Source organism: Pinus tabuliformis, chromosome J, assembly GCF_031772625.1.
Source record: "Pinus tabuliformis cultivar Carrire ecotype Pingquan chromosome J, CPIR1, whole genome shotgun sequence".
Classification (NCBI taxonomy): domain Eukaryota; kingdom Viridiplantae; phylum Streptophyta; class Pinopsida; order Pinales; family Pinaceae; genus Pinus; species Pinus tabuliformis.
In genome coordinates this window covers 6,418,911-6,431,186 of record NC_142295.1, presented here as the reverse complement: position 1 = coordinate 6,431,186, position 12,276 = coordinate 6,418,911, and the positions used below count along the sequence as shown (strand labels likewise).

General features: G+C 37.9%; 1 protein-coding gene across 3 annotated transcripts in view; it reads left to right on the top strand.

Moving 5' to 3' along the window:
* The first annotated feature begins 470 nt into the window (after positions 1 to 470).
* Positions 471 to 12,276, top strand: part of LOC149225147 (uncharacterized) — a 166,874-nt gene continuing 155,068 nt past the window's right edge. The window contains exons 1-2 of one of the 3 annotated variants that reach the window (XM_089376947.1): positions 471 to 1,868; positions 11,114 to 11,147. In XM_089376947.1, coding sequence (XP_089233073.1) covers positions 550 to 1,868; positions 11,114 to 11,132 — 1,338 coding nt within the window. In that variant the 5' untranslated portion in view covers positions 471 to 549 and the 3' untranslated portion in view covers positions 11,133 to 11,147. Of the gene's footprint in view, positions 1,869 to 5,179; positions 5,324 to 11,113; positions 11,148 to 12,276 lie in introns of those variants that run through there. The other 2 variants (XM_089376948.1, XM_089376949.1) reach the window with 2 other exon arrangements.

Sequence of the window (12,276 nt, the reverse complement as noted above, 5' to 3'; positions counted from 1 at the left end):
CCCTTTATTTCTCCTCTAAATTGGAGAGGCTATGGGTTTTAGCATCTCTCTTCTAAAGTTGGGGCAAGTGTTTAATTTAATTGATTCTCCCAAGATTAAGCTCCAAGTCAATTGTTTAAAAAAAGTTTAAGTGATTTTGAGGAAGCAATGAAGAAGTTTTCCACAAAAATTTCGTTAGACAAAAGAGTTTGAGTGGTTTTCCATTAACTGTATTTCTTGTTTTGAGATAATGTTTCTAATGCAACCCTACACATTTAAGGGCACTTTTGACACAATGTTTCCATCCAACTCCATACATTTAAGGGCACTTTTGACACAATGTTTCCATCCAACTCCATACTTTGAAGGCAATTATGGGTGCTTTGTATATTTTAAAAATATATATAAATAAATTTAGACCTTGAATATGCCAAATTTCCAACAAAACCAACTTTGAAAATATGCCAAGTCAGCAACATGTGCGTATTTTGACTACGCTTTAAAAGGCAGCAGCATGAGAAACCTTGCACCTCGCAGTTCAACAGTCAGCAAATCAACTGTTCGAATCGAATGGCGCGCAGCGACAGAGTACGAGCCTACCGAGCCTCCATTGTGCACAGCGTGGGCGACCCCTCGCAGGTGGGCATCGAGGCCTCCTACGAGTACTACGAAGACGGCCTCCTCGTGGTCTCCGAAGGGAAGATAAAAGCCCTAGGCCACGCCCACGATCTGCTTCCCAGCCTGAGCCACGACACCGAAGTCGTAGATTACCAGGACTCCCTCATCGCCCCGGGATTCATCGACGCCCACATCCACTTCCCGCAGCTCGAAGTCGTGGCCTCCTATGGGCACCAGCTCCTGGATTGGCTCGACAACCACGTCTTCCCCGCCGAGGCCCGCTTCGTCGACCGTGCCCACGCCTCTACCGTGGCCCGTCGCTTTCTTGACGAGCTTCTGCGCAACGGCACGACAACGGCGCTTGTTTTCGGGTCCTCGCACATGGAGGCCGTGGACGCTTTCTTCGAGGTAGCGTCGGAGCTAGGGCTTAGAATGATCGCCGGCAAGGCCCTCATGGACCGCAACGCCCCGGATTCCGTCACCGATACGCCGGAATCAGGCTATAGGGACAGCGCGGAGCTCATCCGTCGTTGGCACGGCAAAGACCGTCTGAGCTACGCAATCACGCCACGATTCGCGATCACCTGCACAGGCGAGCAGTTGCGGCTCGCCGGCGAGTTGCTCGCGGAGCACCCTGGGGTGTACATGCACACGCACCTTTCAGAGAATAAAAAGGAAATTGAAATCGTGGCGGAGCTTTTCCCCGAGCACCGTGACTACCTCAGCGTCTACGACCACTACAAGCTGGTCGGCCCGCGGTCGGTGTTCGCCCACGGTGTCCACCTTACGGACGAGGAGTGCGCCCGCCTTGGGCAGAGCGGTGCTGCCGTGGCTTTTTGCCCGACGTCCAATCTTTTCTTGGGCAGCGGGCTCCTGGACCTGCCCAGGCTGGAGGCGTATGGGGTCAATGTAGGGCTGGGCACCGATGTGGGCGGCGGCACCAGCTTCTCGTTGCTCCAGACGCTCAACGAGGCCTATAAGGTTATGCAGCTCCAGGGCCACAAGTTGCACCCTTTCAAGTCGCTTTATTTGGCCACGCTCGGCGGTGCGCGGGCTTTGAGGCTGGACGACAGGATTGGGAGCTTCGCCCTGGGCAACGAGGCGGATTTCGTGGTGCTCGATTACAAGGCCACGCCGTTGATAGGGCATCGAATTGAGAGGGCGCGCAACCTTGAAGAGAAGTTGTTCGTGCTCATGATGTTGGGGGACGACCGTTGCGTGAAAGAAACATTTGCGGCCGGAAAGTCTGTCCATAAGCGCTCTCATTTCTGGTAATCTTTGTCTTGCCTTTCAGGTTTTTACCTCTCCCACATGCTGGTATCAAATATTTGAATTTCTTATTTTTCTCTGTTATAAAGAGGCCACTCACCAAAGTTCAGTCGGGTCGGTGTACAATAAATTGCCTGATAAGCCCTAATCGGCAGCCTCAGGCAGTCATCGCGAAGCATTTCCGAATATTTTTTTTTTTTTTTTATGAATTTTAAAATATTTTGTGATTGGTATTTAGTTGAAATAGTTTTTAATATATATATATATTTTTAATTTTAGGGTTTTGTTCGTTAAGTGATGTGAGTTTTTAATATGACTGAGTTTTCGCATATAATTTTTTTTACTGTGACCTTTACAACACATAGTGTTGTAACAGTATACTCATTACTATTTATTATATGTCATATAAATAATTCTAAAATATATTATTATTAATATCCTAAAATAATTTTTATAACTATATATTTAAAACACTGACAAATACAGTGGTTTCTACCACTTAAGTGATTGGTGTTCCTAATAATTTCTAATTTCTATGATTTTAAAATCTCCTCCCTTCCCTAAGATAGCTAGACTGAAATAGTTTATGATTTTAAAATCTTCTCCCTAGCCTCAAACAATGAAATAGTTTGTGACTTTATTACCCTGTTAGGGTGTGCGGCTCAAGGAGTAGACTCGCTTTATCCGTGAGTCTCCGCTCTTGCCAAAATCATAAGAAATTAGTATATCTGCTTGCAGGTTGTTGGATGTACTCTTGGTGTTATAGTGGCAGCTACGAGAATTGATCCTGGGTCTTCCCTAGATTAGGTTTGGCAGTTACCGATTCACACTGTGCCTAAAAAAATATGTTAATGATCAATGTCTTTAACTTGTTTTTATGACTTTGGAATCTCCTCCCTTTCCCTTAGAAACCTGGAATTTTGTAATTTCAAAATAAAATCAAAATTTCAAAATAAAATCTCATCCCTTTTCCCTGAAAGATATTCTATGAAGTAGTTTCTAACTCTTTTATGGAGTAGTTTCTAACTTTTTTTATTGGTATTTTTGATTAGTTTTTATGACTTTAAAATCTCTTTTCCTTCTTTGAGTAGTTTTAATGACTTCAAATTCCCTTCCCCTTCTTTTAGAGGCTTGAAATAATTCCTGTAACATTAACATATACCATGATTAACCTTCTTCTATAATTTTCAAGTCTCATCCCTTCATCAAAGACATCAATAAGTGGTTAAGCAACCTCCTATAATTTTTAAATCTCATCCCTTCCTTAAAGACATGAATAAGTGGTTAAACCTGAGTGTAAAAGGTCACACAGTTTATACGTGCCCGCTTATATGTTTTTCAGGCCATTGTAATGCTCCTATTTGAAAAGGCTTTTAACTCTCCCTTTTTAAGAATTATTCACGAAGAAAATGATGTGGATTAAGAAATTTGAAAAAAATGATGCCAATATTTCATTACCGGAAATTATTACAATTTATAATCTAATTTTGGGAATTTGTTTTGAACATGAATTTGGAAGTTTCAAAAGAATAATGTAATTTTATACAGATATGAAGTTGGAAGTTTCAACAGAACAATGTAATTTTATACAAATATGCTAAATTATTTTTAATTATATGATTTATTTTAGAATAGAGTTTTTAAAATTTCTATTTGAAATAAAAAAAATGTGATGATTTAGATTTAATAATATGAGAATATGTTTTCTTATAAACATAATCTAACAGATGGAATCAAAGGTTTTCAAACTATTTTTATTTTCAAAATTTATGCTATGTATTTGCTATATCTATTCTATGTTGACATTACAAATTTTTAATGTTACATAAATTATATGGCTAATAAATTAAATGAGACATAAGTGTTTGATTACTATGAACATTTATCAGCCATTTAATTTATATAACTATACTAATATAATAACTTAAAATTTTTATATAACAATCTAAAATAATTTTTATAACCACTGTTTTTGCCATAAAGTTTCTATTATTAATCAGAATAAAGCCAAAGTATAAATATACACACAGACAACTTATAGGGCCCTACTTTTTCTGGCCATTGTAATGCTTCTATTTAAAGAAGGCTTGCAACACTCCCCTTTCAATATTAGTAAAAAAGAAGGTTATTTGGATTCAGAAGTTTGAAAAAAATGTACATCAAAAATTATTTTAAAACTAGAAATTGGAAAGAATATTTAGTTTTTAATTTGAAATTAGGGGTTTGAAAATAACAATGTAACAATTACTTAATGTGTGGAAATTTCTGAAATAAATCGGTGAGAAAGAATAATAGTAAGTGTTGTACATATCACAACAATTGTGATATTATCATCAAAATCACATTTGAGGATATTATTGTTTGAAATTATCAGAGTAGTTGAAAGGAAATTATTGCCATGCTGCAGAAAAAATTGAGGTTCGTGTTTTTTAGGTTTTTTTTTGTTTTTTCTTGTGCTAAGATTGAGCTTTGACAGTTGTGTGAATTTTGTGATTATTTTTTATTAAATAAGGAAGGGAAAATCTATAGTTTTCTTTGCTATCAACTGGAGTGGAGACTTACTCTAATATACCATATCCTCCATATATATCTAGATATGTAATTTTTTTTCTTCTTTTTCTTGGTTTTCCAAGATTAGTATACTTTAAATTTAGAATCTTTCACTTCTTACCCTTTTTTTGAATTTCCACATTTGTTTTGTCTAGTAAGTCCAAAACATAAAAATTTAATTAGAGCTCTACAAAATGGCAAAACCATTGGACCAAATGTGGGAGTATGGTGAGCTATGTGAGGGTGAAATAGAACAAAGTTGAGTTGCAAGTTATGTGAAATGGAAATGTTTGGCGGAATCATAGGCTTGAAATACCACTTTGCCAAAATTCCAGGGCATGAAGTGGATATTTGCCCTATAGTTAACCCAAAGGTTGTCCTTATTGCAAAGAACTCAATTCTTGATACTGCTAGAAAGAGAGATTAGAGGGAGGAACTAAGGAATTGCATGGGAACCACAAGCTTCTCAAGGGCGAGGGAAACCTAATCCTTGGCCACACCTTCGTACTGCATTATTATTATCGGATTATCGTTATAGGATCTAGATGCCTCATGATGATCATCTCATGAGATACATTTATTTTTGTTTTAATGTGATTTTGTATTAGCTTTTATTTTGTGAGAACTTATCACTGAGGATTATCTACTATCAATGATTGATGAACCACTTGACATCTTATACATTTTATATTGTAGTGTTATTTTCATATTTGTGTGACAATGTGTTTGATTGATGTTGATGTTGTTTTTTTTTGTTTGCTAGGTTATGTGAGTCTTGAGATGACTGGCATGTTAAGTCACCTGACACGGGGTTCAGGATTCGACGGATACTGGGATTCGAGTGTTTGATACGAACACGTTGACCCCCAGGAACAAGACATGTTCGGATACATTATATATATATATATATATATTAAAAGTTAGATATTTCTTACACAAATTCTCATTCATGATACAAAGTCATTGATTCAAACATAGATTTTCATCTAGATGTAAGTTTTACAAAGTAACATTATGCATACAAAATTACAAATACAATTGTGACATAAATGATAAATGATAAATTATAAATTTATAATACATTCAATTCATCAATGATCCAATAGGAGAAAGACAAGATAGTAAGATAAAGATATTGTAGTTTTCTTATTAAGTCATCAAAATCAAAATGTGTTACTGTTTACATAGGTAGTGAAATTCCAATGGTAAATAGAAATAGCAAATACAAAACAACTACAACTCAAGTCTACAACTATACAAGCCTCAAGGCAATAGGTAGTTCATGACTCGTGAGTCATCAATCCTCATAGTCATCATCAAAACAACAACACTCTCCTCATCATCATGGTCAACATTGCTCTCCTCCATTGCATCCCCAACAACACTCTCCTCATCATCATGGTCAACATTGCTCTCCTCCGTTGCATCCCCCTCCTTTGTATCCAAAGTCATCTCTGCATCTGCTAGTGTGGAGGATGACCCCTCTATAGTATCACCATCATCAAATTTGACAGACTCTAGCACGCACTTGTTGCTTGAATCTTCTTGAAAATGCTCCCACACCCTTTGCTCTTTGCTCCCAAACACCCACAACAAACTAAACAAGTGAATGTGCAAATAGAATGGGGAAATACGTATTTATAATGCCGCGTGGGTTCTTGAATTCCAGATTCGAAGTGTCCTGATCGGGACATGTTCCAGATTCAAAGTGTCCCAATCGGACGCAATGTGTCCCGATTTTCGAACACGAATCCGCCCGATCATGGTGGGTCACATGTTCTCGAAGTTGTATGCTACTGTTCTACATAGGAAGCTCTCCAGTGACCTTGAGCAGAGACAACTCAGAGCTAGGGGACAGACAGGGTTTCGACCGGATCATCAAACCATTGACCACATCTTCACCCTTCGCGCTGTGATTGAGGAGGCGCGACACCGCTCTTCGAAAGTCTACTGTTGTTTCGTAGATTTTCGGAAAGATTTTGACTTTGTTCTGAGGGAGGCCTTGCTCTAGAGACTTAGAGATATTGGCATCTCTGCAACCCTATTAACCGCTATTATGCGCCTATATGAGTCCATTTTTGGTTGTCTTCACGCAGCCCATGGGATGTCTGATTTCATTCGAAGCACTATTGGGGTTAAACACGGTTGTCCACTGTCCCCCACCTTGTTTGGGATCTATATTGATGAGTTGGAAGCATTTTTACACGAACATATCCAGGACACTGAAGGTTGCATTCTTCACCAGGTTTTGATATCTATTCTATTCTTTGTGGACGACTTGGTCCTCCTCTCCTCATCCCCAAAAGGATTACAGAGGCAATCGGAGGCCTTAGCTCTGTTTTGTGACCTTCGACAGTTGAAGGTCAACCTGGGTAAAACCAAGGTTATGATCTTCAATGGGGTGAAGAAAACATCAGACTGTCACTTTCTATTCAAGGGGGAGGAGATTGAGATCACCGACACGTATACTTACTTGGGGGTGCAATTCTCAGGTCCCCGCTTCAGTTTGCGACTAGTGCTTCAACCTCATATCAACAAAAGATATGGATCCTTAGCCCTTCTCGAGAGACAATGCTTTTGACATCACTTCTAGGACATCTTGTCCAAGATGAGCCTCATGGACACCTTGATTCGTCCCATTGTTCTATATGGCTCAAAGATTTGGGGACCGTCTTTACTCAGAGTGGGTTTCAGCTAAGAGAGTCCAGATTCTTCTTCTCCGCCACATCATTAGGTGCACACTGACAGTGCCGCAACACATCATCTTTGTAGAGTTTGGAGCTCAGCCCTTTCCGCTTGAGATTGTCTTCAGATTGGTTTCATTCTTGCATTGTGTCTAGGGCTTGCCAGACTCGATAAAGAGTAGGGACCTTTATCCTTACTTGGCATATTGTTCTTCTGAGACTATTGCCCGTTCTACTACCTCAGGCCGAGCCAAATGTTGGTTTACAGGAGTTTCAAACCTCTTAGAGTCAGTGGGAATTCAGTTGGATCGTCTCCCTCCTTTTCGATATTCCTTAGATGCTCCTGGTCACCTTTTACCTACTAGATAGGAGCTAAACAAGATCATCAGGGAGGACATCTATAGGCAGTTCGTCCAGGTCACCTGGGTCAATCCTCCAGGAGGGTTGCACCCAAAGATGGCTTTCTACGCTGAGCACTTCTTGGAGTTGAGAGATGGGCTCATTATTCGACCCCATTATACATTTCACCATTGGATGCATGCTCTTCACATTCCTTAGGCTAGTTCAGAGTAGGTTCTCATAGACTTCTGGTAGAGACAAGCCACCAAGTGGATAGACTAGACAGAGTCTGCCAGGTATGTCATTTACAGGAAGTGGAGATCGAGGTGCACTTCATCCTTGGTTGCCCTGTTTACTACAAGATCAGAGGAAGGTTTCATTGCTTGTTCAAAGATTCTCGGAGTCTCGCCGACTTTTTCAGGTACCCCGATCAGAGATGTTTGGCCCTATACATGCAGGAGGCTCTTAGGTTCCGAGCGCATATTCTTTAGCCTCCCATCAGACCAGACCCCACACAGAGGATCACGACATTTTTCAGGGTACTACATTCAGACAGAGGCACCAAGAGATCGATTAATACCAATACGCATCCAGACTCCAGATCAACGAGGATTCGTGGGACCTCACTCTGCCACACGAGATCTTAGCAGCAGTTCTGTCTCAGATCCATTCCTGGGAGACAGACTAGGTCCTCCAGCATTCAGTAGCGTGTGAACTCCCCCAGGATACGATTTAGTGGACATTTTGCATTTGCCATTGGCTATTCATCAGGCGAACAGAGTTTGTTGAGTTTCTTCAGTGTTATTTATTCAGCGTCAGATGTTAGGAGAGATGGGTCTGATCCTTAGACATATTAGCTTCTGGATCTTCTACACTAGGGCCAAATGTTGATTTACTTCATGCATTGTATCTTTTATAGGAGACTGTTTGGTTTTCCCACTTTGTATATACATCAGTGTACTCAACAATCCCTTTGACCTACTTTGTGGTCATGAGTTGGACATAAATATAATTATCTTATCTTATCTAAGCGGTCAAAATCCCTTGGGATTGCGCTTGGCTTGTGCCACACCAACCGTTAGCATGGCTGGATTCTTGCCATAAAATTTTGAATTGATGACCTTTGCACTACACCACTGAGTGCTTTAACAAAACACCCTATAGCCATCTACTATATACCCAATAAACTGATATTAATGTTACTTAAAAAAATTGAAAAATATTTATTTTTATATATTTTTAAAAATTGTCAATATTTTTCCTAATATTACCGATAATTTAAATTTTTAAAGCCCCTTTGATCGCAACGACATTGATAAGAAAACAAAATTTAGTAAAATTTTCACTAAATCTCTTATTCAACTTACACATAAACGTGATCAACAAGTTTATAGTTCCTTCAGTTCACTTGTATGAACTTCTTTCGTCAGCACTAAAGTTCCAGAAAATATTGTATTACTTTTTTTTCTAGTTTTAGATGAACCATAAGTCAGTCTGAAAACAGTAATATCGTCTCCAGTATCTTCACAGATTTCAGCAAGGCTGCTCATTTCTGGCAGCTTCTGTTAAAGGACCATGAAACACATATATTTGCGTATTCTAAAGAATCATAGATTGGTTCAGAAAATAATGGAAATATAATAATAAAATTTAGTAGAAATTTTTGAAAATATGGTTCAACATTCTCAAATTTAAAGATTTTAGATGTTTAAAAGTGGGTTTTTGATAGTGCTGAATTTATTTTCACCATGAAAAAATTATACAAATACACTAGCATTCTAATATTTTGTAGTTTATTTTACCAAATTCAAACCAGAAATTTATCTTCCTGGAAAATTTGTGACATCCGTAAACAACTGCACAGTTTACCATATATATATATTTTTTAATTCATAAAAATAATAATTTTTTTAATTAGTAAAAATAACCCAAGAAAAGAAAAGAAGGAAGTAAGAAGAAATCACTTTTTCCTCTGAGAAAAGCTACTTCTGCTAATGATAATAACTCGATTCAAAATAATAGTCCTTTTTATGCACATGGTGCTACCACACACACCTGCCTTTTTTTCGTGTCAATAAAAGAGATCTTCCGCTCATGATAATAACTCGATTCAAAATAATAGTCCTTTTTATGCACATGGTGCTCCCCCACATACACATGCCTTTTTTTTCGTGTCAATAGAAGAGATTATTTATATTAATGTTAAAATTAAAAAAAAACTACTCTGAAATACATAGCACCAGCACCAATACAAAATCAGGGTACTCTTTAGCTTTATTTGTGGGGTTTCATATCAAGATGCGGATAAGCAACCAGTGTCATAATTGTAACCACAAAATAAACCAGACAAGACCAAAGCCTTTACAATAATCACAATACCTCTTACTGATGGGCTACTCCACAATTACAAAAACCAGCTGTAACCCCTATACTAACGGTGCGTAACCATCCTTAATATTATACTCCTAGGAGTACAAGTGAGCTGTGTCATTTGGTAGTCCAGGACTCTTCATAATCCCTTTTGCGCAAGTCGAGCTTCTGTTCAGAGTCAGAGTTTACTCTTTCAAATGGTGTTGCTTCTGGTGTGTGGGGGCATATCCCCTTTCTGGCTGCCCTAATCTATTCCCTCGATTGCCTCTCCTCCCATATGGTGACTACAGTGGCATTTGCCAGACAGTATCCAGCTTTTTCTCCAGGTATTCCAGCACCCATTCACTTAATTAATTAGGACTTCCTAATCACATCTTTATGATGTTGGCTTGATGGTGTAAGTCACCACCCATTCTTAAATAATTGCCCCCTCTTCTACACAGGACCATCTCACTCAAAGTAGTGAGTAAATTGTGGTCATTGATAATGTCTGCAATTTGCTCGATACTGCTACTACTAAAATCATGGCTCCTTGAGATTATATTTCTTATGTCTTAATTATCTACAACATTGAGCCTCTTATCCTCTTTTACATGGTCCTTGTTAATTATCTATTCCAATAAGCTGATTTCTGTCATCGGTTTTCAATTCAGGTGTGAAAACTGCAAATGGTATATCATTGCAGCATTTTTTTAGCCAATCAAAAAGATATTACACGCTACTAGCTTGAAAACATCGAACTTCAAATTAGGCAACTTGATTGGTTCCCTTCTTATAATTTTGTATACATTACTGAAGTTCCAAAATTAGATATTCCTAACCGACAAACAATTCAAGAACCGTAATCTTGTCTCAGAGAGAAGTTGATTGCTTAGTCTTTTTATATTTCACCCAGCATTGCTTCTTTTCTCTTAGATATTATATTTATGCACTGCACTGTTTTGATTCTCTCATTGTTATAATTATGATATGTGGTTTTTGGTCATATCACATTTATTTCATGGTTTTATTGTTAGTTTTTGTAACATCAAATGTGTTTTAGCCTTGAAATTTGGTGGAGAGACTAGAATACATGAGATCTCCGAAATTTAGAAATTATTTCCAGAAATTCCACCTAGAAATGAATTAATTAGATTATTAACCTGTTTTTAAATATTTCGTAAGTCTAGAATTAGGGAATATGTTTAATTAATCAGTATTAATTAAGTCAATAGGAGAATCATCTAGAAACTCACACAGATTGATTTAAAAATATACGAGTCATTGACTATGTTTTATTCTTGGTTGTTGGTGCTTTAACAAAGGATTATAAGAGGAAGTTGATGTGGTGATGGAGAATGCACTTGAGCAGTGCATTTTTTGAGCAGTTTGATTTTTAGAGTAGTAGTAGTGAGTTGCCAGAGAGAACACCAGAGATTGAAGGAGTGAGAGGGGTAAAGACAATGAAGCTAGAGGAGGCATTCCAGATCCAGTGAATGCATTTGCAGAGAGACATAAGAGCCACAAAGAGACTGATGGAAGGGTGGTGCAACAATCTCTAGAGGCAAGATTGATTCGCTGAGAAGGAGAGGTTTTCAGTTCTAGAGGCCGGGAAAGAGTCCTAGAGTGTCGGAGAAGCATCTTTTCAGTGAGCAGAAAGTAGAACGACTTCAATAGAGATTGGTCTAAGGCTAGACGTCCGTCCAACACGCTGTGCAGAGCAGTGTAGAGGCTGACATAGAGGGTCACAGGGCTGAATTTCTAAAGGCAAGTGGTGTCGGGAGATTGCCTATAGGGTGAGGAAAATTCCTCACTAGATTTTTGCCAGTATTTTTTCTATAGGATTGCCAGATTTTGGCATTTAGTTGTATTCAAAATTTCTCACTGCTGCATAATAATAAAACCATCAACTATTGCATCGGTTTTCCAAGTTGAATTTTTCCAGAGACTTTTGTCCAAAAATAATTGTGTTATTTTTATATGTGTGCTAACATTTCTCCGCGTTCAACTTTTTATTTTTCCACCAAATTTTATTTATAAAAATAGCAACGTATTTATTTCGATATTTACCTCAACAAATAAATTGTTAATTAATTAACATGATATGCTGATAATGTTATTAGTATTTTCATCCATCGCACATACCCACGTCTATGCTCAACATGGTTTGTAACTACACTTTTATTTCTTTTCACCAGTTAGCTAGCTATTCCTTATTTTGCTTATATTAATGATAAGAGTTGCTTGCGTCATTCTATTATTTGCTTAGATTCTTGGAATCATATTAATCAACTAGGTGGTCTTATCTTTAGTATATTGATGTATTTTATTTATTAAGATTATTTTTTAAATATTCAATGAAAATCTTTTATAATATTAATTATTTCAATAAAATAATCTGATGTCATTTTCACACATTCAAATTATGAAAAATAATCTGATGTCATTTTCACACATTCAAATTAAGAATGGGGTGTTGGTATGAAGG